Below are 27,568 nucleotides of genomic sequence, written 5' to 3' on the forward strand. Positions count from 1 at the left end.
CTTGGACTTGAGTTTTGTGTGTGTGGGGGCTGATAAATATTGATCTATTTGCATTCTTATACATGCAGACATCCAGTTAGACCAGCACCATTGGTTGAAGATGCTCTTTTTTTTTTCATTGTATGGTTTTGGCTTCTTTGTCAAAACTTAAGTGTCCGTAGGTGTGTAGATTTATTTCTGGGTCTTTAATTCGATTTCACTGATCCACCTGTCTGTTTCTATATTAATACCATGCAGTTTTTATAGGATTTTGTTTGTTTGTTCAGGATTGTTTTAGCTATTCTGGGTTTTTTGTTTTTCCTTATGAAGTTGAGACTTGTTCTTTCAAGATATGTAAAGTGTGTGTGTGTGTGTGTGTGTATGTGTGTGTGTGTGTGTGTATTTGTCTCTCTGTGTTGGTACAAATATATACTAACTACTTGAAAGCATGCTTGTCTTACACTTGTTTTTTGAAGAGAAATTTCTGCATTGAGGGAATTTTAAAAGACTTTTTTTACCCTGCTTTTTGTTTGAGGAAAATGTTTTGCTGTTCGGCTGTGAGCTGTTTTCTAGGATGTGCAGGATGTTTCACAATCACCATGGAACAGATTGAGAGCTGCTGTTAGGGGAACTTGGCAAGCAAGTTCTGTGAGTGCTCTTGTATTCTTTAATATCTGAAAGCGTGTTGAAAACTTAAACTTGCTTGACAGCACTGAGGTAGCATTCTGTAGGTTTTTAGTCTCCATCTAGGACTGCAGGGCCTGCTCTAGTGAGAGAACTAGACAAGCTTATTAGCAGAAACACAAAATGCACTGCTCCTATTGGTTCCTTCATTTCTCCTTTAGGTTGATGGCGTTGGCTCATAACTTATGTGATGAACCATGGCTAAGGGAAACTTTGGGGATAGTGTTGAAATGTGAGGAACTGCCCTTGGTTTGATTTGTATTATTGCTGCTAAAATGTTGGCTGAAATTTTGCTTTGAACATATACTCTAGGATTTACGTGTATATAATATTTTTTCCTCTTGAGCTATTAAGAATTCCAGTAAAATTTGAAAAACCTATAAGTCAGTTTTTCTCTCTATAGCGAAATAGACTTTTAGAAGCAGATGCTTTAAAAACTGTCTTGATAGACTTTTTATTCCAGGAAATCTTTTTTCTCTAGTCCCCAGGGTTTGTGGCTTGCTTTGTTTCTGTTCCGCAAACAAAATGAAAATTATGTACAAATGCCAAGTAGCAAAAGACCTGCAATATACGCTTAGATTTCTGTCATGCAGAGACTTGCATGAGTAATAGCGTTGACAACTGCAGTTTTGAGTAATCCTTTATATCAGTGGTCCTAGACTCTGCGTGCAAATCACACTCCATCGGGCTAGTTTATTTATAGGCCCTGGCTGTATCCCCAGATGCTCTGAATTATCTGGTACTTATTTGGTGTTTTAAAATGTTTCTCAGTGCACAGACAAGGTTAAGTAATGCTAGGATTTAGTGAAGTTCTCCTCAGATAACAGGTAGAACTGGGGTGTGGCTCAGTGGTATAGTATCTGCTTAGCATGCAGGATGCCCTGAATTTTATTTTCAGATTTCCAAGGATGAGGCTGGGTTTAACAAGGTAGAAAAGATGATTAATTTAATTATTTAAATGAGGAAAGCTTTTAGACATCATTGGAGAGAATTTTTCCTTCCTTCCTTCCTTCTGTAGAAAGTGGCTTATGTAGCATAGACTAGCCTAAAAGTTCTCATAGAAATAAGGATGTCCTTGATTTAAAGGAGTAGCCAGACAAATAGAATTTAGTATCTTTTAAGGCAGACTAGAAAACCGTGCTGTACAGCGATTTGAATAAGAATGACCCCCGTAGATTCATATATTTGAATGCTTAGTCACCAGGGAGTGACTTGAGAAGGATTAGAAGGATTAGGAGGTGTGGCCTTGTAGGAGTGGGTGTGGTCTTATTAGAGGAAGTGTGTCACTGGAAAGCTCCTGCCAGCTCCCTCCGTGTGTGTGTGTGTGTGTGTGTGTGTGTGTGTGTGTGTGTGTGCATATAGCTCTTAGCTATTGCTCCAGTGCCATGAATGCTACCATGCTTCTACCATGATGACAATGGATTAAACCTCTACTATTGTAAACAAGACCCCAAATAAGTGCTTTCTTTTATAAGAGCTACCTCGGTTATAGTGTCTCTTCACAGCAATAAAAAAAAAAATGCCCAAGAGAGGTTGTCACTTTATTTCTTTAAGGGAACATCAGGAGTATGGATGTAGCTGAAATATAACCCTTGCAATGCTCAAAGACCTGGGTTTGACACCAACACAACAAAAAAGGGATGAATAATAAAAGAAGTTTTATAAAAGAAACTACTGATTTTCTCTAGGTGTTGTAGTCTCATCATTTTATAAATAATTTAAAATTTTATTTATCTTTTGAGTTGGTATTGTCATATGTTGACTCCAAACTGCTGTAGTCAAGTAATCCTCTGTGTTAGTCTTCCTGGTGTCAGGGACTACAGGGGCATGCTACTGTGCTCAATGTTCTGACCTTTTCTGAAGACTTTTCTAAGTCGGTCTGGGAAAGGAGTTAGATTTAAACAATGTAGAAAAACATGAGTTGAAATCTGAAGATTAAAGTCTATTAATTTTAAAAGCAGCAGCAAATTTATTTACGTCTGTATTTTATTTTCATAAGGTTTTGGTATTGGGATAGAAGGAATCAGTTTTCAAAGCTAATTTAAATAGAGCTGTGTTAGGGGTAGAATTTGTGTAACTGAACCCCTCTTTATCTATTGAAGTCTTAACCTGTGTTACCGAAGAGTAACAGACCTTATCTGGAAACGGTGTCATTGCCCACGTAGTTAGAGTAAATGGAGCAAGCCCATGCTGCAGGGTGGTTCTTTATAGAAGGGGGGAGCTCAGACCCAGAGCAACATGGGAAGGATGTCATGTGAGCATGAAGACAGCCAGTGCAAGCCAAGGAGAGTTGAGCAGCTCTGCAGAGGAACCAGCCATGTTCCAACACCTTCACACTGATCACAGACTTTAGAACTGTGAGAAGACATTGCTGTTGTTGAAGGCACACAGTTTTCAGTACTTATTATAGCAGTTCAAACAAATGGTCTCAGATTTTATTTTTACTTACTTTAAAAATCTAAATCTTAGATAATTCAACATGTGAAATTTATATGTTTGCTCAAACCATCTTCTCTTCATGGCCCTGGCTAGACTGAAACTTGGTGTGTAGATCCTGGCCTTACCTTTCAGCAATTCTCCTGTCTCTGTGAGGAATTTTACAGTGTGTAGATTTGAAGGTTTGGATTCTTGATGACTCATTCTTTAGTCAGTTGCTAGTCAATCCAGAGGAAAGGCAGTTTATCTTGAGTTCAGATCAAAAGCTCCTGGAGTGTGCATTTTCTGTCCATATATGGTAATAGGGCCGAACATCCTGAGTTCACCTGAGAGGTGTTATATACTTTTAGGCTTCTTACTTTACTATTTCTATTTTTTGATTTATTTATATTTTATTTTTTGTCTGTTTGCCTGCATGTACGTCTGTGTAGCACATGTGTGTCTGCCATGGAGGCCAGAAAAGGACATTGGCTTGCTAGGATTATAGTTAAAGATAGGTGTGAGCTCCCATGTGAATGCTGGACTCAATCTCAGGTCCTCCGGAAGAGCAACCAGTTTTCTTAAGCCATCTTTCCAGCTCCTTGTCTTCCTATGAACATGTGAGTTGTTTATTTCATATGACTTGATAGCACCTTGAAGAAGTGGGAGGTGAACCACTTTGAAATAAGCCCATTAATTTTTTTTAAAAAAATTGAAATTATGATAAAATTTCAACATTTCTCCCTTCCATTTCCTCTTTCCAAACCCTCCCATTTCCCATCCTGACTCACCTTCAAATTCATTGCCTCTAGTTTTCACTTGTTATTGTATACATCTGTGTGTGTGTGTGTGTGTGTGTGTGTGTGTGTGTGTGTGTGTGTGTTCCTAAGTATATCTAGCTCAGTCTGTATGGTATTACTTGAATATATGTTTTTAGGACCTACCCTTTGGCACTAGGCACCAATTGATGTGCTCTTCCAGTTGTTTATAGTTGTCCCTCCCCTTCTCTGAGAGGGTGGGTCCTACCCCCGAGTATCCCCAGACCCTGGCAGATCAAGTCTCTGCAAGATTAAGCACATCCTCTCCAACTGAGGCCAGACAAGGCATCCCTGATGGGGAATGGATTCCACAGTCAGGCTACAGCTTTAGAGACAGCCCACTGCAGTTGTTGGGGGGCCCGCACGGAGACTGAGCTGCACACCTACTTCATAGGTGCAGGGGCCACAGTTCAGCCTGTGGTCTTTGTTGGTGGCTCAGTCTCTGAGAGCTCCCAGCGTTCTGTTGGTCTTCCTGTGGAGTTCCTATCCCCTTCAGGGCCTTCAATTCATCCCCCAACAATTCCATGAGAGCCCCTGACCTCCATGCAGTGTTTGGCTGTGGGTATATGTTCATGATTTTAATGAGACACTCAAGGTGCCTTAGCAAGGGAAGACTATAGGCATAAATCAGGAGTGATTCCCCAGAGAAAGTAACAATGCCAAGAAAGTTTATAGCAGACTGATGTAACAGGAATGAATGTAGTGTTAAAGCCACACTGTAAATGTAATCATAGCTTTTATTTCCTCAGAGGAAGGGATGAGAAGAGAGCTGTACCCAAGCTATAAGAATACATGGCTTGGACTGAACCCAGAGTGTTTCTATCTTAACTATCCCTAGACCTAGGCCTGGAAGCTTCTAGCTTCTTTACAATCTCATCTTCTGAAAGCCTGGACCTTGCAGGTGTCAGTTTTCAGCCTCTGTCTGCTAACCTAGGCCTAGAGTGTTTTAGCCTCTGAGACTTACTGGTGAATAAATTCACTTCTAGCTCTTTCTGAATTCTTTCTCTCTCAACTCAGCTATTCTGGTCCAAACTCCTCTTCAAGATGATTGATTCAAACTGGCTTCGCTTGGCTTCTGACTGAATTGCTCTGCTGGGTAAGACTGCCTCTGAACTCTGTGAACTGAACTGCTCTGTTCTGAACTGACTTCAACTGCACTCAACTGAACTGCTCCAACCTGAATGAACTGAATTGAATTCCCTCTCCCTCCCTGCTCTTTAAGTTGCTTTTCTTTATTGTCTGTTCTCATGAGAGTAGGGTATCCTATCTCTGACTCATTCTGTTAAATCTTCCTCTGATTGTCACTTTGTCTGACCCTCAGTTAGATGTCATTGTTCAGGTATGTTATTCTACTGAGGGAGGGTCTGACATTGGAACCCAACCCTTGCTTACTTAGGTAGTCCAGCTAGCCAGCTTGCCCACAGGGTTCTTTGTCTTTAACTTCCCAACACTGGGATTAGAGGTGCCCCCCAACCTGACATTTATGGGGTTCTGGGGGTCAGAATGCCAGTCCTCATGTTTGTATAGCTAGAGCTTTATCCACGAGCCCCATATACACTTTAAAAGGTATTTAATCTGCAGCTGGTTGAATCAGTGCTATTCCTCCTGGGTTCGTGTGTGTTTTCCTGTGTGCAGCATCATCACTCCTGTCAGTGTTGTCTCGTGGCTCCTACATTCTTTCTTTGCTTACACCAGGGCGCTGCCCCAACATCTCAGGACCAGTGCCTCTCTTCTTTTCCTCTCCACTTTGTTTTCTTTTTGATACAGTCCTCACTGGCCTGGAATTCACTGTGTAAACTAGGCTGGCCTTGAATTCTCATCGACCCACCTACTTCTGTCTTCCAAGTGCTGACTTTAAAGGTGTTCTTCATATTTAATTAAACTTTTGGATCACAGGAAATATTTTCTTTCCTTTTCTGGTGTCTGATTTCCCCCTCCCCCCATTGCTGAGCAGAGATGGGGTGGGGGTGGGGGGTTGCTGCTGCTGCTGGTACTCTCTGCCATTGAGCTTTATGCGTAACTTTAGTTTTTTCCTTTCCTGTTCTCTGTCTCTCTTCCTCTTCCTTCCCTCCTCTCCTACATCGTCCTCCTCTCCTGCTTCATCTTGTTTTTGTCTCTGTTTTTGAGACAGGTCTCCTTATGTAGCCCATGTTGACCTGGATCTGTATAACTCCAGCAGATCTCAAATTTGGGGCCCTCCTGCCTTAGTGCCCTTGTGGGGAGGCCTTGCCAATGCCTCTGGCAGAGTAATGAACCTCATGAATGAAGGAAAACCAGTTAGCCCGTGTTGGTTCAAGTTTCTAGAGGTTGACCCTGAGTTATTTAGTTTTTGACATATTTAAGCACAGTGCAGTTTTGAAAAAAAGTTTCCTCATGACAGTTATCATGATTAACCTTAAGGCATGAGTACATTGAAACTTATTTTTTTCTTTCAAAAGAAAACACATCTTTTACAAAGTACCTATGACCTCTTCAGTAAGAATGGGTTCTATTGGCTGGGTGGTGGTGGCATATGCTAGCCCTTGGGAAACAGAGGCAGGGTTTCCACATACAGCTTGCTCAATCTGAGTAATATTACTTTGACGCTTGTTCTCAGGGCTGACCGTTTGTTACTGGATAGCCAGTTGAAGGATCTTCCCTGGGGAAGTCTTATCTCTCCCACTCTCAACATTCCTTAGTTGCCTGTAGTTCTTTGTGGAGGATTAAGGCCTCATGCTCCTCTGACCATGGGGTGGGGGTGGAGCACAGTAAAGAGAATAGCAGGGCACAAGTGATCTGATGGGGAAAGGGGTTCTAAGGAGGAAGCTGGAGGGAGATAAATACAGAAGGAGAGAGGAGGTAAAATATAGTAAGACTTTCTGAAAAAGTCATAAAGAGCCTTAGTTTGGGTTTTATTGCTGTGAAGAGACACCATGACCAAGATTGCTCTTAAAGAGGCAAACATTTAATTGGAGCTGGTTTACAGCTTCAGACGTTTAGTCCATTATCGTCATAGTGGGAAGGATGGCAGTGTGCGGACAGACATGGTGCTAGAGAGCCTAGAGTTCTACATCTTCATCAGAAGGTAGCCAGGAGACTGTCTTCCTTTACTGGGTGGAGCCCACCCCCACAGTGACTCACGGTCTCTAACAAGGACAAACCTCCTAATAAAGCCACTTTCCATGGGCCAGGCACATTCAAACCAGCACAGGAGGATAAAATAACAGTGAGAATATCTGTAAAAGTCATTAGGAATCTTGCTATTATCTACTTTTAAAAACTTAAGATACATGTAATTCTTTGTATAACTATACTCATATCATTTAAATGAAGCTTTTTTTTTTAACCCAGGCTGACAGTGCTCTTTCCAAGAGCCACAGATTATCTAACAAAAACCCCAACACCAGTATGAGAAGCCCTCTTTGAGTTGTTGGTCAGTGCTGTCCAAGAGACTCCCAAAACATTATAAACTATTGTTGACCTTGGCTGTTCTCTAGAGATAGAAATTATTCCTGAAGACATGCACTTTAGATTATAGACCTCTGAACTGAAATTGCCCTGAACACCTACTCCCTGAGGACTAGCTTTCCTGGTACTAGAAGGTACCAAAGGAGGGAAGGAGCTAACAGTCCTATCCAACTAGGACACCTATAAGCTACAACAACCAGCATGGTATGATAACCCTAAAGGATGCAGTGGTGGCACACACACCTTGGTGGTAACCAGTGCCTCTCTTATCAAACTTAAGACCTTCTCAACAAGAGGGAAATTATGCCTGGTACTGAAAAATTCTTCATAAATTAAAAAATATTGCATAGGGGTTGGGGATTTAGCTCAGTGGTAGAGCGCTTGCCTAGCAAGCGCAAGGCCATGGGTTCGATCCCCAGCTCCAAAAAAAAAAAAAAAAAGAAAAGAAAAAAAATATTGCATAAAACAAGCTACATGATGTATATATGGATGATTTCTGCCAGGGAACAAAGAAACTGATAACAGTAGTTTTGTCTACTGAGGGTGCTGTGGTAGAAAATAGTGATATTTCACAGGGTGTTCATAAGATCTGTGAATTATGTAGAAAGAATAGTTAGCTATAGACTAGCAGCTACAGTTTTGTAGACTAGAACAAGGAAGATAATAATAACAATACCTAGTTATTTAAAATATATGGTGGGTAGAGAGATGGCTCAGCAGTTAAGAGCACTGACTGCTCTTCCAGAGGTCCTGAGTTCGATTCCCAGCAACCACATGGTGGCTCATAACCATCTGAAATGGGATGCAATGCCCTCTTCTGGTGTGTCTGAAGACTGTGACAGTGTACTCATGTACACAAAATAAATAAATCTTAAAAAATAAAATAAAATATAGGAGAGCTGGAAAATGGCTCATTTGGCAAATCCATGAGGACTGAGTTCAGGATACCAGCAGCCATGTGAAGAGCCGTGTGTAATGGTGCAGGCTTATAGTTCCAACACTGGGGAGACCGATGGCAGGATGCCCTGAGCTCATGGCTAACTACTCTTGCTGAATCTATGAGCTCCTGGGTAAGTGAGAGACCTCATATTACAAAATAGGTAAAAACAATAGAGAAAAACACTCAACACGTACCCAGTCCGTGGATATAACATACATCAACACCCAAATGTGGGAGCTAGATAGGTTCAGATAAAACTGTCAAGGTGTTTCTTGTAGTGTTCATGTTCTTGCCAGTCTGTATTCAAATTGCAAGAACTAGGTAGGTTTGCATTGGGAGGAACATTCCGGTTTTATTTGAGTGAGTCACACACATGTGAGTTGCAGTTGACTTGGCCTCTCTCGTGGACTTAGCAGGTGACCTTGGGTATGTTCTCAACCCAGTACTTTACCTGTCAATAGATGGGATATGAGCTCTGTTCTTATCTTGCACAAAGTAAGGTGAAATCATGTGAAAATTCACTGAACATTGGGCTCAATCCCTTTAGAAATGGGTTTGGAACTCCTGAGAGAGAAGAGAGGGTAAAGTATTTTAGCACGTCGAATGTTCACGTTGAATGTTCACTAGGTTGTATTCAAGAAAAAGAAAGGGAGGGACCATGAAGTAGCTCAAAAAATAAGAGAACTTGCTGCTACTTCTACTGACCCAAGTTCAAACTCTGGGACTTACTTGAAAGGAGAGAACCAAGTCCTGCCTTTGTCTTCTGACTTACAGACACATGGCCTGTTCTGAAAGGAAAGTCCAATGTTTATATTTTGCTTCGGAAAGTAAATGTTTTCTTTACTTCTTGTGTATGTGTTTATGTGTTTCACAATGTGAATTCTTGAGCCCCTAGTTTCACTTTCAAAACTAGTTTTACAGTTTGAAAAGCCAGTTAGTTCTGGCTTACTTTCCTGAAACTGGAAGAAACATTTTGAAGTAAAACCAAGTGTGCTTTAAGATCATTACCTATAAGCTTCATTGCATAGCATTGCTGAAGGTAAGGGTGCTGTGTTTAACACCCAAGGTATGTGTTAACTTTCAGTGAGTAAGTTTTTATGTTACGAGTAATGTTTGACCTTCCTCTGCAGTTGTGTAAACACTTACTCTGAAACATCAGCACTGTTTAGTATATAGCAAAGGCATAGGTAATTCCAGTGTCACACACACTCCAGAAGAAAATGTCGCTTTCTGTAAACAGGAACCGTTTCCCACTTTACCAAGATGCATTTATGAGCAAACAAAACAAAATATTGAAATAAGTAGGATATTTACTAAATGAAGCCACTGATCCTAAAATGAACCCTGAACTAATTTCTGTTGTTGGATTAAAGTTCTAATAAGCCCATATAAAAGACACACAATCCAGATATTTTATTCATAAGCCAAATGCCCAGACTGGGCAGATCTGGGCTATTCTGACTTACTCCCAGCTATGAGGCCCCTTGTTACTTGCTGTTTTTCCTGGCCATGCAGTTATGGTCCATAGCGGCTTCCTCCTCTCCATCCATCCTCTTCTCTCCCCCTCCCTGCCCAGGGGCAACCACACCTTGAAGCACCAGCTTTAGCTATAGGATACAAGCAGCATAAAGACCGACCCAGGACAAATTCCTCCTCTGATTTTTTTTTCTCTTCTCTTTCCCCTCCCCTGTGATGGCCATTAGTGAGATGATTAGGGAATTTGAATCAGATTTGTAGGTTAGAGCATTCATTTCCTGCTTCTGATATTTTGTCCATATTCATTTGTGATATTTTAAAATATTTGTGATACTTTGTAGAGATATGTATTTAGGAAATAAGCCAATATTTTGGGTTACAAAGGAAGTCTGAGGGTTGGAAAGGTGGCTCAGTAGCTAAGAGCTCTGGCTGTTCTTCCAAAGGACCCAGTTCAATTCCCAGCAGCCCATGGCAGCTCCAGCTGTCTGTAGCTCCCACATTTCAGTTTAAGGAGGTCCAATGCTCTGGCCTCCTGAGAGGCACTGCACTCAAGTGGTACAGACGTACATGACAACAAACACCTGTTACCATAAAAACAGTTATGTCTACTACCTCTTTAAAACAAACCAGAAAAATGTCAGAAGACAACAATAGAAATGCTTATGTTAGAACTAGAGGAGTATGAATTAAGGTTGTATGAAAATTCTTTGACGTAGTTTTACAATTTTTCTAAGTTAGAGATTATTTCAAAATAAGAAATGTAAAGGAAGTCAGGCATGGTGGCTTATTACCTGTTATCCCTGCACTTGCGAAACTGAGGCAGAGGAGTGCTGTGAGTTCAAGGCAACTCTGGACTACTTCGTGAGTTCCAGGCTAGCCTGAGCTACATAACACGAAACAAGGCAAAAGAGAAAATAAGTAGCTGGATTGAGTTTTAGTATGTCTGTGAAAACCTCTTGGGAAAGTAAGTCTTCTCAGTGGTAAAGTGAAGTGGCTGGATGAGGGTGAAGTTTTCAGATCTGATACACGTTGTTTCTGGTGTTGCTTTGAGACAGGGTCTTACCAGGGGGCTCTGGCTAGGCTGGAACTGAGTGTGTAGATCAGACGATTCCTAGACATATGGAGCTGAACATCCTCTGCTTCCCCAGTGCTGGCATTAAAGGCATGCGCCACCACACCTACCTAAAATCTTGTAATTTTATAAACAGGCATCAGTAGGAAAAATTTATAACCTTAATACAGTCACCCTAAAGAGAACAGTAATAGAAAATGAAAGTTAATTGTTTGCACGTGAGTCAAAGGCTGTTAAAATCAAGGCTTCCTTGCCAAGTGTAACTACGCTGGGATTTTCTATTGTGCAGGAAACTTTAGTAAGAGCTTATTTAATTCTACAGCCATTGTATCTCACTTCCTGGCTCATGCTTTGACATAATTTTAAAACTTAATTTTTTAATGTCATGTCATTTTAAAATGTACTTTTAGAATTAACCAGTGAAAACTCGGTTATTAAGATGAAGAATCAGACATGGTGGGCACATGGTGGATAATCTCAGCACTTAATAAATGTGAGCAGGAGGGCTGGAGAGATGGCTCAGAGGTTAAGGGCACTGACTGCTCTTCCAGCCGTCCTGAGTTCAATTCCCAGCAACCACATGGTGGCTCACAACCATCTGTCATGGAGTCTGATACCCTATTCTGGTGTGTCTGAAGACAGCTACAGTGTACTCATACATAAAATAAATACATAATATCTTTAAAAATATATATATATATATATAAATAAAGAGGCATGAGCAGGAGCGTCAGGAGTTCACGACCATCTGCTGGCAAACAGTAAGCAGGGTGGCTGTGATACACAAGACCCTGTCTCTTACAAATGAGGCAAAGTTAACATTTCAGTGTTAGAAGTTCATAGTCCTCACACCACAAAACTATGGTTAAAAAGTAAGTGGTGGAGCAGGTATGGTGGGATATGCTTGTGCTCCTAGAATTCAGGGGGTGAGTTTGAGATCAGCTTGGCCTACATGGAGAGGGGCTGTCTCAAAAGGCTAAGACACACACACACACACACACACACACACACACACACACAATCATATGAGGACTAAATAAGGTTGGGTATAAATCAGTGGTTGTGGTTGAGTTTTTTCCTAGCTTGCATTAGGTCCTGGGTATAGTCCCCATTTAATAAAACATGACCAAATAAGTACTACGAGGGTCAAGTGTTCTTTGAAAAAGTACAATGGTTTTTTGCTTGTATCCAACCAGAGCAGAACTTTTCTCTTTCCTGCCCCTCATCTAGCTTGGCGACCCTGCCATATTTCCTGCTGTCATTGTGGAACATGTTCCTGGTGCTGATATTCTCAATGGTTATGCCGGGCTAGCCTGTGTGGAAGAACCCAATGACATGATTACTGAGAGCTCTCTGGATGTTGCTGAAGAAGAAATCATAGAGGATGACGATGACGACATCACCCTTACAGGTGTGTGTGTGTGTGTGTGTGTGTGCATGCGCGCGCGTGTGTCTCAGGGTCTGGGCCAGGGGTTTTTAGGTGCTTATCCAAGAATTTGAAAATATGGGCTCACACAGATTTGGAAAAGTAAAGTAAGTTTATTCATAGTCAAGCAGTGATAGAGATTATAGAGGGATAGCCTATCAAGATGACAGTGAGTCATGGCATGAGATTATTCAAGGACCCCAGGATAAAACCTAGGGAGAAGAAGGGACTGGGTACTAAAGGACATAGCTCGTGGGCTTCTATAATTGATAGATTAGGTATATAATTATTTTTCTAGGATGCATTCCCCATAGCATGACTCACTTGGTTTTGATTGTATGCACGTCCAGTTACACATAGTCAGAAGCTGATAAATAGAGCTTTCTCTGACAGCTCTGGTAGCTTGCCTTGCTGTGCACGCCCCTGAACCCAGTTTGGGGTGCATATGCCTTCTATTGCTTATACTTGCATGTGCTTGAAACACACTCGACTGCAGTCTTCTCTCCATTGTTAGGAAGTAGGGAATTGATGTTATGGTTAAGAGATGTGCAGCCTGGTGTAGGTCAGGAGGGGTTCTGGGGTTCCTAAATGTATTGTTTGGAGAAGGATAGGGAGTGCATAGTATGTGCGAGTAAGGAAATTAGGCTGGTAAGTATGATTACCATGGAGAGAGATGCTTGGCCCCAAACTGAGTAGAGGTCCTAAACCATCTCTGCCTGCCTGTCTCCTTTCCACCACGATACTGGTACAGTACAGCTTTACACAGTGCTCTGTGCCCAGAGCTTTTAGACAGAGGGGCCCTAACTTGTCCTGGGCTAACTTTATTACCCGCAGAAGCTACAGCTTATGGGACAATAAATAAATAAATAAAAATAAAAGCCCCGACACGCCCTGCCATCTCACCTCTCTACACTGCTTTCCTGATCCCCTCCTCTTCCTCCCTGATTCGATTGAAACGAGGACTTGATTCAGAGTCGAGTCTTCATAAGCGCCTGTATAGCTACCCACAGCTACACTCATGAGAACAAAGTGAGTTATCTGTAGGGAAAGAGAGGAACGTTGTTCTCTTAGCAGTGATAGAAAACCAAACGGTAAATCACACCTAATGTGTGATGAAGCCCTGGGATTCACAGGGGATTTCTGCTCAGGGTCAGAGTTCATTCAAGACGAGAACTTGAAGAACAGACTGGGTAGAATGAGGTGTAATAATACCTTCATCCATTTTAGACATTGGTGTGCACTTTAGCTGTTATGATTTTTTAAGATTTATTTTTATTTTATGGGTACAAATGTTTTTGCTGGCTCTCTGTATGTGTGCTATGAACAAGTCTGGCACCTGTGGAAACCAGAAGAGAGGTGTGGGATCCCTTGGAGCTGGAGTTGCAGCTGGTTGTGAGCTGTGATCCTGGATCTGTGAGCCACCACATGGCTGTTGGGAGTTGAACACGGGTTCTCCTCTGGAGCAGCTCTTGGGCACTGAGCCATCTCTCTGGCCCCAGTCTTGTATGTCTGACTTTTCTGTATTTTGGTCAGAAGTATTGAGGATATTTGAGGAAATTATTTGGAAGCAAGCATTTGCATTTTGATTCTTAAAAGAAATTGTTCTGGAAATAGATGTAATAGGTAGAGTAGTAGGTTTTGGTGGCATTGTGACTGCCTTGTTCTCAACTCTGCCTTAGCATGGGGCACAATACCTGACACAGTATGCATTCGGTGAAAACATCTTGCTTCAATAGCTTATGCTAGCAGATACTAAAACTGAAGTTAGAATATTGAAAACCAAGCTATATTAATAAATGAATAAATGAATTATTAGAACTGAATATGTCTACATGCAGGTGCTTATCTATTTAAGAAGTTAACACATGATCTAGTGCCATTTTGAATTAGAATAGGAAGGAAGAATGACTGGCTTTTGGTTGGGGAGAAAAAGGATTCCTACCTAAAAATTATACCAAAAGGGTATATAACTTAGAGGTTAAAAGCAATGGTTGCTATTCCAGAGGACCTGGTCTCAGTTCCAGCACTAAAATGGGAGCTTACCAACTGTCCATAATTCTAGTTCCATGGGGTTTGTTGCCCTCTTTTGACAACCCCTCAAGGGCACCAGACATGCATGTGGTATACATACATACATATATACATACATACATACATACATACATGGAAAGCACTTATACACATAAAATAAATATTTCTAAAGTACTAAAGTAGCAAAAGAGATACCAAGTCAATAAAATTTTTAATGTAGGAAAAAAACCTTTAAGAGTTATTACTTGATTTATTTAAGTAGCAAAAGGTTTTCTTTGTGTGGAAAGGAGAAGAAAGAGTGTTGATATTTTTAGCAAACATCTTTCATTCTTTTCCCAAATTATAACCAAAATAAAAAGGCAAGTGACTATGTGTAGAGAGGGCTTAAAAATAAGTTAGCAACTGTAAATGGTCATAGAATTTGATTAGTTATGTTAATAATTAAAATATAACTGTCTCATATTATGAGCAAGAGTTCTTGCTTAGCAAAAAAATATGCCTGGTGTGCCTGATGCATGGTGGCACAAGTTATAATCCCAGCACTTGGGAAGTAGCAGCAGGAGAACCAAGATGAGCCTCATGATTGCGATCTCAGAAAGAAGAAAGAACAAAAGTAGTGTGAAATGAAAGACAGGATAGACGGGTTCCTTCCTAGAGTCCAGCAGTCTCCGGCTGGTATCTGAAAGCAAGCCGTATCTTAAAAGCCAGATGATTTGTGGCTTGTGCCTTCTTCCTCCCTTCTTTTCTTACCACCCCAGCCCTTACCTCCTCTCTGCTTATCTAAACAATGTGATGAGAAGGGGAAGAAGTTCTAATTCCCCTCATTCCGGAGTTGGGAAGGTAGTACCAAGCCTTTGAGAAGCTGGGGATCAGAAGGCCTAGGAGAAGAACTGGAACAGCGCCTCCTTGTGGCCAGAGCTAGTATAACACAGTACCTCCCACTGTGGGAGCTGGCAGAAAGCAACATTTCCTTGTAGGTTAAGATGCTGGCCTGCTTGGTTTCTTTCTCCTGTGCTTACTGACAACTGTCTTCTGCCTTGTCTTCAGAGAGTCTTCCTGATTACTGCCCAAGCCCAGATTTCCTAGTGGGTTGACAGAATAATGATTTAGTCTACTATGATGACCTCATTTTAACTGGCCTCTCTAAGGACACTCTACACACCCTCTATTTTGTCTTCTGTTGCTTGCTTTGGTTGTGGTAATTGTTCCTGGTTCTGGGCCTGTGTATATGAGGCAAGTGCTCGCCTGCTCTGTCCCATCACCACCTGAAAGGGATTTTGAGGGATGAAAATTAAAAATATGTAATTATTTGATGTTAATTTTTAATACATGATGATATCTGTGTTAGGCTCTTTTTAGAAAATGTGCTAAAATACTTAGAGATAAAATATGGAGTTGCTGGCCCAGATTTGTAGTCCCAAGACTTGGTAGGCAGGGATAGAAGGATCAGCTACTGTAGGCTAGACTCAGCTACATAGTGAGTCTGAGGTCAGTGTGGGCTATAATAAGGTCCTGTCTTAAAATTGAAAAAAAAAAAGACAAAAACCAGGGCTGGTAGGAAAGGATCAAAGAGTGAAGGCACTTGCTGCCAAATGCCTGTGACCTGAGTTTGATCCTGGGGACCCATGGTGGCCAGAAAGAACCAACTCCTTCAGCTCGCCCTCTGACCTCCATACACTTGCTGTAGTATGAGTGCACATCACGCAAAAAATAAGATTACAGAAATAACCAACAGCCAGACAAGTGAATGAAAACGGAGACTTGACTCCTTCACAGTGATCCTTTGTAGGAAGCAAGGACTTGTGGGTGACAGATTAACCACTTGTTGGTTGTGTTTGAAGCTGTGAATGAACACAGAGGCCTTTATTATTTTATTGTCTTATAACTTTGATTTTGTCCAACCAAAATCTCTAATAATATGACGATTAGTTACTTTGTGGTGGTGAATGCCTCTGATCTCACAACTCAAGAGGGAGAAGCAGGAGGATCACTCTGAAGCCAGCCTGGTCTTATATTTTTGGGCCAACTATGACTGTATTACATTGACATGGTCACTAAGAGCCAAAGAAGGCTGGTGAGGTGGCTCTTACTGTAAAAGCCTGATGACCTGTGTTCAGAACCCGTGGGAAAGAGGAAGGAAAAAAAATAACCATAAACATGTTTTCTGACCTCCCTGCATACTTTGTGATCCAGACACATATCACACACACACACACACACACACACACACACACACACACACACACACACACAAGATAATAATTTTATCCACACTCCCCGATAAAAACAAGACAAAAAGGCAATTGGCTGGTAGCTGGCAGCTGGGTTCCCAGCACTTGGGAGGGCGAGGCAGGATTATCTCTGCAAGTGTGAGGCTAGCCCAAGCCTCACATGTCTGAGTTCGCTTCATTATTGATGTGATAAACACCACACCCAAAAACAGCTTGGGGAAGAAAGGGTTTATTTGGCTTGCACTCTTTTCCCCCTCACCCCTCAGGGAAGTCAGGGCAGGAGCTCAGAACCTAGAGGCAGGAACAGAGGCCATGGAGCGGTGCTGCTTGCTGCTTGCTCTCCTTGGTTTGCTCAGCCCATCTCCACCTCTTTGCCTTTTACATTTATTTTTTATTTTGTGTGCACAAGTATTTTGTCTCTATATAATACCAGAGGGCATCATATGCCTTCAGGTGCTTGAGGAGACCAGAAGATGATGTTGGCCTCCTGAAACTTCAGTTAAAGGTGGCTGTGACCCACCATGCAGGCTGGGAAACAAATCCCAGGATTCCTCAAGAATAGCAAATGTCCTTAGCTGCTAAGCTCTCTCTAGACTGCACCTGCTTTCTTCTGCAGCCCACGGCCACCTACCCAGGGTAGTCACAGTGGGTTGGGCACTCCTGAATCAGTGCAGGCCAATCTGATGTGAACGGTATTTCAATTGAGATGCCTTCTTCCCAGATGACTCAAGTTTTTTGTCAAGTTGACAAAAAGCAAAACAAACAAATAAACAACGCCATCCCAGCTAGCATTATGTGAGACTTTCCATACATTTATAATTATGGCATATATTCTGTTCTTACAGTTTATGTGCATACAAGCTACAAGCTCAGTATTACGTGGACATAAACACTGGCTGAGTTTCAGCGTGGCACATGCTATTTCATAGAGCCACACACCTTTTCAGAGCAGCTAACACTATTCTCTCTTTGTTGCAGTCGAGGCCTCTTGTCACAATGGAGATGAGACCATTGAGACCATTGGGGCTGCTGAGGCGCTCCTCAATATGGACTCTCCTGGCCCTGTACTGGATGAAAAGCGAATCAGTGAGTGCTAATGACTGCTCATGTGTGTGCATTGCAAAGGCATCCTTGCCACCTCCATTAGAGAGTAAATGTCAGGAGAACAGGAGAGGATGTTTTCTTTTGTGGGTCCCAAGCACATTGCAAAGGACAGATTCTATTTGTGGTACCTTTGTTAAAAGTTGTTTAACTGATTTAAAATTTGATGAACTTTTTAGAATAAAAAATAATGTGTCCTTTATGAAATAGTAAGTTATGTAAAATCCTGTCTCTTTCCCCTAACACAATATTTTTTTATTAATTTTGAAATTTCATACAATGCATCCCCATCACACTTGCAAACTCTAGCCTCTTCACCTGTTTATTTTTTAAAACTTATGTGCACCAGTGTTTTGCCTGAAAGTGTACATGTGCACCTGCATGTGTGTAGTATCAATAAAGGAGGGAGGGGGTTTAATACACAGAACTGGAGCTAGAGGGTTGTAAAACATGATGTGGGTGCTAGTAACTGAACCCCAGTCTTCTGGAAGAGCACCGAGTGTTCTTAACTGCTGAGCCAACCCTCCGGCCTCTCATTGGGTTTTAGCTGGGCTAGTATAACATAGTCACCTCTACAGATAACTGTAATGAATAGGCAGAAACCTAGTGACAAATTTCCTAACCATTTGTTGTACAAAATTTATTGCCAGATTATTAACCTCTCTTTAAATCGATTTCTTCTTTGTGCCTTTGATAAGGGAGAACTGAAATCTGAAGGCATAGTTACTGAGAACGTGCTGCGTGTCTGATGCGCACAGCAGTGTGCGAGGCAGTGGCATGATATCAGGAGAATAGCTCTTACTTCTTTCTTCAGTCTTACAGTAAACTTCCGCAGTCAAGCATGTGTGTAAGCGAGTAAAAAGCCAGGGAAAAGGCCATAGAAGTGATAGCATGGTGTTCTGCAGGCAGTGGGTTCTCCTGCTTTATGGAGAGACTGTTTTAACCTAATGACAATTAGCCTTCATTAGATAGAGAAGGCAGAAATGAACATTCAACTTACAAGAAGTAGATCTGAGCACTGACTCACAAAATAGTTTCTTGAGAGAAAGATGTGTTGTACATCTGGCTAGCGTGTTAAGCTTCCGGTGAGTGCGGAATGAGATGGAAAGCTAGGGTTAGCTTGTGGGAGCTTTGAGAGGCATGCTGGAGATCTTGAGTTGTTTGTTCTATTTTTCCTCAGTAAATTATAGGACGATGTCCCTATGATCTTTCTCTAGTTTTTAGAGAATAAAGCATTTGTATAGAGGTCTAATGCAGCAAGATAGGGACTATGTTTCAGAAAGTAGACATGGGATAGTAGACTGGAGTAAGATAGCCTGGGGTAAAATAACCTGGAGTAAAATAGCCTGGGATAAAATAGCATGGGGGAGGATAGACTGGGGTAAGATAGACTGGGGTGAGATAGACTAGGGTGGGATAGACTAAGACAGACTGTGGTAGGATAGCCTGGGGTAGGATAGACTGGGGTAGGATAGCCTGGGGTAAGATAGACTGGGGTAGGAAGCGAAGCCTGGTCTGTTTTAGGATCCTGGATTTAAGGCAGAGGAAATAAAAAGCAGAGAGTTTATACAAACAAGACGTGACTTGTTTATAATACACAGCTGACTATAACTTATTTCACTTCCATTAGATAATAATATATTTAGCTCTTCTGAAGATGACATCGTTGCCCCAATCACCCACGTGTCTGTCACACTGGATGGGATTCCTGAGGTGATGGAAACCCAGCAAGTGCAAGAGTCCAATGCAGACTCCCCTGGAGCCTCCTCCCCAGAGCAGCCCAAGAGAAAGAAGGGTGCGTCTCTAACTTGCCTAGGCCGTAAGTCAGCGCTATGTGGGGTCCAAACATACTTTTTATTACAGGTGCTTCTACACCAGGTAAGATATGCAAGAGCAATGAGGACATGAAACAAATCCAGACATTTCTTCATATTAGTCACTAAAGTATCCTAGGCGCTTAAAATATTGCTCTGTCTATCTGTAGATTTTCCAACACTTTATCTTTTATTGTTTGTGATCAAATGTGTGTGTGTGTGTGTGTGTGTGTGTGTGCGCGCGCGCGCGCAGGTGTGCGTGCATGCATGTGCATGAATGGGTTAGAGGAGAATTCTTTGCACAGAGTCTGTTCTCTCCTTCACAGTCTGTGGCCCAGGCTCCAGCTCAGGCTAACGTGGTGGCAAATGAGCTCACTCGCCAGCCCAGATTTTCCAATTATTAATGCCTCAAGTTTTTTTTAATCTAAATTCTTTATCCAAAATCCACATCCTTTTCTCAACCAAAATAACAAACCCCCTGTGGGTAAAGGTAGGGTCAGCCTTGTTTAGAAAGCGTTTGAGGTCTTCCTTTTGTTTCATTATTCTCTGTTTTATTACTTTATTTATATCCTACAAGATTTTGTCTTTTATTCTTTTAATTTTGTGTGTGTGCACATGCATGTGATTATGGATGCCCACAGCAGCCAGAGGCATCATGTGAGTGCTGGGAAGAGAATCCCAGTTCTCTGCAAGTACAGCAAATGTTCTTATTAACATCTGAGCCGTGTTTCAGCCTGTTCCTCTGTTCTGAGAAATGCTCTCAAGTAGCCAGGACTGGCTTTGAATTCCCTGTGTAGCCAAATGATCCAGGCGAGCATCACTTCTCCTCACACCCCGGGGCATAGTTTGAAAACCTCCAGTCTACCAAAGATTCCATTACATGGATCCAGTAGGAAAAAAACTGCAGAGAGTTGGAATTCTACAGGCAATTGAAGAAAAAAGTGTTAAACTATCTTAAAAGGAGAATCTTTAACTTTTCATAGATTGAGAGTGTCTTGGTTAGTTTTAATTGTCAACCTAAAGCCATCTGAGGGGAAAGACTGGATTCAGGAATGTTCTAGATCAGATTTGTCTTCGGGGATATCAGTGGGTCTTGAGCGCTAATTGTTGTTGGAGGCAAAGCGGCCAACGATGGGCAGCACCATCCCTATGTAAGAAAGCTAAGTAGACATGAGCTTGACCAGCACAGAGTGTTCCTCCACAGTTCCTGCCTAAGTGCCTGTCCTGGGTGTTTTCAGATCCACCTCACCTCCAGCCACTCTCTCACAAAAAATGCATACCTGCTCATTTTGGCCTGGAGTTCACAGAGAGCCATCTGTCTTTGCCCACCTTTCAAGTACAGGAATTACAGGTGTACACCACCAAACACAGCTTTGTGGCTCTTTTTTTTTTTTTTTTTTGGAGCTGGGACCGAACCCAGGGCCTTGCATTTGCTAGGCAAGCTCTCTACCACTGAGCTAAATCCCCAACCCCTGTGGCTCAATTTTTAAGCCCAAGTTTTGTCTATGTCATGAATATTTAAAAAATTGTTAGAAGCACTGGTGTGGTGATCTTGGAGAAACTCCAGTATTTGCAATTTAACCTCCTTTTCTTTTTACAGGTGAGCCAAAGGGTGATTTCTGATTTCTTTACCATCCCTGCTAGGTTAGGGGTCAGACTCCAGGCTTGTGCATGTTAAGCAAGGACTCTGTTGAAAGGACTCTGTTGCTAATCCTGAAGTAATAATTTCATATATAAGCAATAATCACTTGTGATCTGACCTACTTAATGTTTAATTTTTACTGAAGCATAAAAGAGATAGTATTTTGAGAGACCAGTTTGTATAGCCAAAGTATAAAAGTTTGGAATTTGAAACTCAATAAACAACAAGATAGTGAAACTGCCCATTTTCTTTCAGTTTTGAGGGCAAATATTTATACAGAGCTATTCTGATTTCAGGAAGAAAAACAAAACCACCACGACCAGATTCCCCGGCCACTACACCAAATATATCTGTGAAAAAGAAAAGTAAAGACGGGAAGGGTAAGTCCTGAGGTTTCTTTATTATACCGGCCTAGTGTCTTCTCCTCCCTCCTCTTATTCCCTGCAGCCCACCCCTTGTCACTTTTAAAGTGTGTGTGTGTGTGTGTGTGTGTGTGGGTGTGTGTGTGTGGGTGTGTGTGTGTGTGTGTGTGTGTGTGTGTGTGTGTGTTGACACACACTTGCACCAAATTGACTGCCTTCGATATGTTAAACCTATAGTCCAAATTGGTCTGAAACTGTCTTGTAGCTGAGGGTGATCTTGAACTGCTGCTCTTTCCCCACCTCCTAAGTGCTAGAATTAGAGATGACACATCACCGAACCCGGCTCATCAATCACTTTTCTTGTTATAGCCAAATAGAACTTGCTGCTGCCCAGGGCTTATAATACTGTTATCAACCTCTATGAAGTGTCCAGTAACAGAGAGGCCTACAAAATCCATTTCAGTTATTTTTATATAGAAATAATTCACTAATGTGTTCAGCAAAGTTTTGTAGCAATTTAACTAGTCTAGAATTTCACTTTGTAGGTCCTTGCTATGGTGTGTTGGAGTGCTAGTGTGTTTTTACAAGTCTCGCTATCATGGTTGGTCTGCTGGTTCTGATATAAAGAGAACAAATGTTGAACCAGGAGGGAGTCAATGACTGGACTGTAAAAATAAATACAAATCATAAAATAAAATAAAAAAGAAGTTTAAAATGAAAGAGAGAGAGAGAGAGAGAGAGAGAGAGAGAGAGAGGGAGAGAGAGAGAGAGAGAGAGAGAGAGAGAGAGAGAGAGAGAGAGAACTACTGTTGAAAGGGATACCCCCCTCTTGTTTATGCTATGTGATGGTTTTTTAAAAACCAGACAGAAATGAGGCCAGTGTCCGCTTAGGTCATTATGAGTCTAATTGACAAGATTGCTGTTCATATGTGATTTATGGGATTAGCAAGGTCTCCACTAGGTCCTGAGAATTATGACCATACTGAGGGGTTGCATCAGTTAATTGAAGGATGTGACATTTCTGTATGGATAAAGATGGGCCTTAAGACTTTTTGGTCCTGTGGTTTTCCTGTATTCTTTTAAAGGCAAATGTGTTCCTTTAAAATCAATTGGTTTTGTTTCAGGAAACACAATTTACCTTTGGGAGTTTTTACTGGCTCTGCTTCAGGACAAAGCTACCTGTCCTAAGTACATCAAATGGACACAGCGAGAAAAAGGCATTTTTAAGTTGGTCGACTCTAAAGCTGTGTCCAGATTATGGGGGAAGCACAAAAACAAACCTGACATGAACTATGAGACCATGGGGCGAGCACTCAGGTATGTGGACTGTTCATTCTGCTGCACTTTATTTCCAAGGCATTGCAATACAGGAAGCTTTCAAAAATATAAAACTCTGATTGTATTTATGATCTTTGCTTTTGTACTGTGGGGGAATGAACCCAGGGCTCTGTGTATGATAAACAAGCACTCTACCACTGAGCTATATCCCCAGCCCGTGAATTGCATTTATGGAAGACCCCAGAAAATACAGAAACCATGTGGTTAAATCTTACTGGAATTGAGGAAAATGCTTCTCTTCTACAAGTAGTCATGCAAACAGCAGAATCTGGCTGAAAGTCAGTCATCCAGATTCTGAAGCTTTGGGCAACAATAAGAGAGTTAGTAGTTTGGAGTGGAGGGCATTTCCAAGTTTGGATGCTCACTGGTAAGGTCTATGCAAATAACTAAAAATAATTCAAAAGTACCTCCAAAACCTCGGAACACCGCTGGTCCCAAGCATTTCAGAAATTAGATATTCAATCTATGTTTTACTTATAAAGAGATCCGAACATGAATAAAATGCTAAAATATGAATCTCAGAAATCTATTTCTATAGTAGAAGAATGAATACATCATATTGATATTAGAGAAAAGAAGGTTGAGCCCATTTTTGTTTTGTTTTTCTGTGACTGTATAATTAATTATTCCAGAACTGGGTTGTATGAGGAAGACTTGAAATAGAAATGATTTGTCAGCCTTCAATTAGAACTCCTCCTCCTCCCCCTTTCTCTTTTCTTTTCTCTTCTCTCTCCTTTTCCTTTCCTTTCCTTTCCTTTCCTTTCCTTTCCTTTTCTTCTCCCTTTCCCTTTTCCCTTTCTCTTTTCCTCCCTTTCTCTTTTCCTCCCTTTCCCTTTTCCCTTTCTCTTTTCCTCCCTTTCCCTTTTTCCTTTCTCTTTTCCCCCTTTCCCTTTTTCCTTTCTCTTTTCCTCCCTTTCCCTTTCCCCTTTTTCTTTTCCCCCTTTCCCCTTCCCTTTTTCTCTTCCCCCTTTCCCCTTCCCCTTCCCCTTCCCCTTTCCCTTCCCCTTTCCCTTCCCCTTCCCCTACCCCTTTCCCTCCCCCTTCCCCTTTCCCTTCCCCTTCCCCTACCCCTTTCCCTTTCCCTTTCTCTTTCCCTTTCCCTTTCCCTTCTCCTTCCCTTTTCTTTTTGAGACTGGATTATGTATACCATGCTGGCCTTGAACTCACAGTTTCTTTTTTCTTCTTCTCCAGTTTCTTTTCCTCCTCCTTTTTCAGACTTGGAACTTACTAAGGTTTTTTTTTTAAAGATGTATTTTATGCATTTGAATGTTTTGCTGGCACATATGTCTGTGCATTATGTGAGTACCCAGTGCCTACACAGGCCAGAGGTAGGCATTGGATCCCTTGACATTGAAGTTGTAGACATTATGTGGGTTCTGACTCACCTCTTCAACCCTAAGGAAAGGTTTTATGTGGATTTAAGGACCAGTGTTTGAGGAAAGAGACTTAGGGAAAGGAGACACAAGTCAGGTTTGTGTTTTCAAGAATTACTTAGTTTTTTGATTTTTATTAAAACCACTGACATTTGAATCACTAAATTTTGCACAGTTGAGTTAAATTTATTAATTTTTATGAATTCATGCTAGTAAGGGAAGGACGTCTTGAGTTTTTTAATAGATTTTATCATCCCAGCAAATTAGCAGCAGAGAACAGGGAGGGAGAAAAGCAAACATCCTGTCATTCTTCACAGTTCCTAGTCAGAATTCATCATGCTGTATTTTGGTACCAGATTTCTTACTTAACCTGGAGCTCATTGATTCAGCTAGGCTGCTTGGTCAATAAGCTGAAGAGATCAGCCTGTCTCTCTCCTCAGGATGGGGTTACAGGTCCCTTTCTCTTTTCCCTTTGCAGGGTGCTGGAGATCTGAGCTCAGGATCTTAGGCGAGCAGGCTGAATCATCTTTTCAGTCCCTCATTGGAATTAATTTGTGTATAATATATTATATATAATATATATCTACAAACAACAATTTTTCTCATTTAAAAACTTCATCCCTAAAATTTTGATTAGGGAAAAAATAATTTTGTTGAATGTCATCTTAATTTAGTTGAATAAGATTTTATTTGATTTAGTAAGATACTGATGAAATCGTCTGCTTTGACTAGGTACTATTACCAAAGAGGTATTCTTGCAAAAGTGGAAGGTCAGCGCTTGGTGTATCAGTTTAAAGAAATGCCAAAAGACCTTATCTACATAGACGATGAGGGTCCAAGTTCCAGCACAGAGTCTTCAGATCAGTCCTTATCTTCAACGACCACTTCTAGTCGGAATCAAGCAAACCGAACAAGAATGTCTTCAAGTCCAGGAATAAAAGGAGGGGCCACTACAATTCTAAAACCAGGGAATCCTAAAGTTGCAAAACCCAAAGACACCGTGGAAGTTGGGCAGCCTTCAGAAGTTTTGAGGACAGTGCAGCCCTCACAGGCTCCCTATCCTACCCAGCTCTTCCGGACTGTCCATGTGGTACAGCCAGTACAAGCCATCCCCGAAGAAGCAACCATAACCAGCACCATGCAGGAGGAAGCTGCAGGTTCTTCAGTTCAGGGCATTAGGTGAGCAAACCCTAACCGGAGCACATGGCCGTGTGTGACGTGTGATGTCATTGCTTGTTAGTGGGTCAGGATTCAGAAGGCAGAGGTTTTGGTCAACAGATTGTTTCAGGTGCAAAATTAAATCCGTTTTCTAATTCTATCAGTGGTCCCCTTTTTGTTTATTTTTAATTTTGTGTATTTGTGTTTGTGTCTGTGTCCGGGTTTTGTGTACCTGACCTCAGAAGCCTGTGGAGGTCTGATACACTAGATCCCTTGGAACTGGAGCTATAGACAGTTGTGAGTTGCTTGAGGTGAGTGTTGGGAATTGAATTCCCTAACCTCTGCAAGAGTAGTGCCTGCTCCTAACTCACTTTCATAACCGATAAATCAGGATGCACTGACTAGGAAAAATATGTCATCACCTGGGAAGATCCTTTTGGAATACTTCTGCAGCTTAAGGGGAAAGTCAGGTGTCAGGTTCTCTTCTTCAGGTGTTAATGTGCCAGATGTTGGAAAGTCTCCCAGTCTGCTTTAATCAAATCAGACTTGAAAAGATGTTAAATATCTAATTGACCAAGAAAAATCCTATCTTTAGATTGGTTCTCTGAAAAATTTAGGACTGTTCTCATTTGATTTTAGAATAAATCAAGAGATATTGGTCTAAAATTAAGTGGATATTTATAGTTCTTGGGGCTTGTCTTAGTTTGGGTTACTATTGCTATGAAGAAACACCATGCCCAAAAGCAAGCTGGGGAGGAAAGGGTTTATCTGGCTTACACTTCCACATCACAGTCCATCACTAAATGAAGTCCGGACAGGAAACAGGGTGAGAACCTGGAGACAGGAGCTGATTCAGAGGCCATGGAGGAGTGCTCCTCATGACTTGTTTTCTTATAGAACCCAGGACCATTAGCCCAGGGTTGGACCCACCACCAGGGCTGCCCCGCCCCCACAGCCCCCATCACTAATTGAGAATACGCTCTGCAGATGAATATGGGTTGATTACACAGAGGCATTTTCTCAACTGCGGTTTCCTCTTCTCACATGGCTCTAGCTTGTGTCAAGTTGACATAAAACTAGCCAGCTCAGGTTTTTTTCCTTTATTCTGCCATGGGTTTCCAGAACATGAATTATATGTAGAACTTTATTGGGTCTGGGAGAACCACTGCCTCTTCAGTTTGGATTACTACTGCTCCGATGAAATACCATGACCTAAAGCGAGGTGGGGAGGAAAGGGTTTATGTAAACTTATGTAAATCATCAACATTTCAGTTTTTCCTTTGACTCAATTTATAATATGTATCCCTAGTCTCTAAAAGTTTTCATTTGACTTTGACTTCATGCTAGTTCAAGCAAATTGTTTTCTGAGAATGGTCCCTGAAAATGTGGAAGTCCGTTTTCTCTACTACTTATTCATTCACTAATAGTTCGTCTAAAGACATTTAAAATTACCCTCTAAAATGTCTGAAGCTGCAGTTTAACTCCAAAGCAAGGTAGCGCAGTGGGAAGAAAGCCTGCCAACGCTTTCAGCCCTCAGCCTTGCAGTTATTAAGTGTGCCAACCAATCAACTGGGATATTTCCTCATCTACACAGCAGCGAGTACTTAACCGTACAGGCGGCTGTAACAATTAGGTGACACTTCTTGACACCTGAGGCGATTTTCAACACAAACTAAACGCCATGTAAGGAGCCTCAGAATTCTGATGAGTCATAAATCCACAATGTGATTCTGCTTAGTTACAGGCAGCTTGGGAATTTAAAAAAGCAGTTAACTTGAAGGAAAAACCTGAGGCAACAGAATCGTGTACAAGTGACGATTTAATTATAAAGAAAAGTGTTGGGACATCCCTGTGGCTGCAGGAACTTCACGGTGTCTTCTTGAGTATTTCTCCTGACGTGGTTTATTGTGTCCCAGTCGGGCCTCAGACTCGATAGTACAGGGTGCCCTTGACCTTTGGTCTTCCTGCCTCTCCTCTGTGTGTTTAGATTAGAGCAGTCTTCTTGAGTCTTCCTCCTGACGTGGTGTATTGTGTCCCAGTCGGGCCTCAGACTCGATAGTAGAGGGTGCCCTTGACCTTTGGTCTTCCGGCCTCTCCTCTGTGTGTTTAGATTAGAGGAGTCGACCACCTTACTCAGCTTTTGTTTGGTTTGGAGACACAGACTTGATATGTAGCTGAGGCAAGGTGTACAATCCTCTTGCCTTAGCCTCCTGTGTGTTGTGATTTCGAGCCTGCACTATTGTAATTTCCAACTTTTTAGT

The 27,568-nt window shown here is 41.6% G+C and overlaps 1 protein-coding gene and 1 pseudogene across 2 annotated transcripts in view; both read left to right on the forward strand.

Annotated features, from left to right (window-relative positions):
• Positions 1-12,206, forward strand: part of LOC134481993 (microfibrillar-associated protein 1-like) — a 33,240-nt pseudogene extending 21,034 nt beyond the window's left edge.
• Elf1 (E74 like ETS transcription factor 1) overlaps positions 1-27,568 on the forward strand; it is a 41,737-nt gene that overhangs the window by 8,399 nt on the left and 5,770 nt on the right. Inside the window, exons 2-7 of one of the 2 annotated variants that reach the window (NM_053520.2) lie at positions 12,062-12,242; positions 17,498-17,605; positions 19,251-19,415; positions 21,373-21,456; positions 22,563-22,755; positions 24,882-25,328. In NM_053520.2, coding sequence (NP_445972.2) covers positions 12,062-12,242; positions 17,498-17,605; positions 19,251-19,415; positions 21,373-21,456; positions 22,563-22,755; positions 24,882-25,328 — 1,178 coding nt within the window. The remainder of the gene's footprint in view (positions 1-12,061; positions 12,243-17,497; positions 17,606-19,250; positions 19,416-21,372; positions 21,457-22,562; positions 22,756-24,881; positions 25,329-27,568) is intronic. The other variant, XM_039093704.2, reaches the window with a different exon arrangement.

Source organism: Rattus norvegicus, chromosome 15 (genome assembly GCF_036323735.1).
Source record: "Rattus norvegicus strain BN/NHsdMcwi chromosome 15, GRCr8, whole genome shotgun sequence".
Lineage (NCBI taxonomy): Eukaryota > Metazoa > Chordata > Mammalia > Rodentia > Muridae > Rattus > Rattus norvegicus.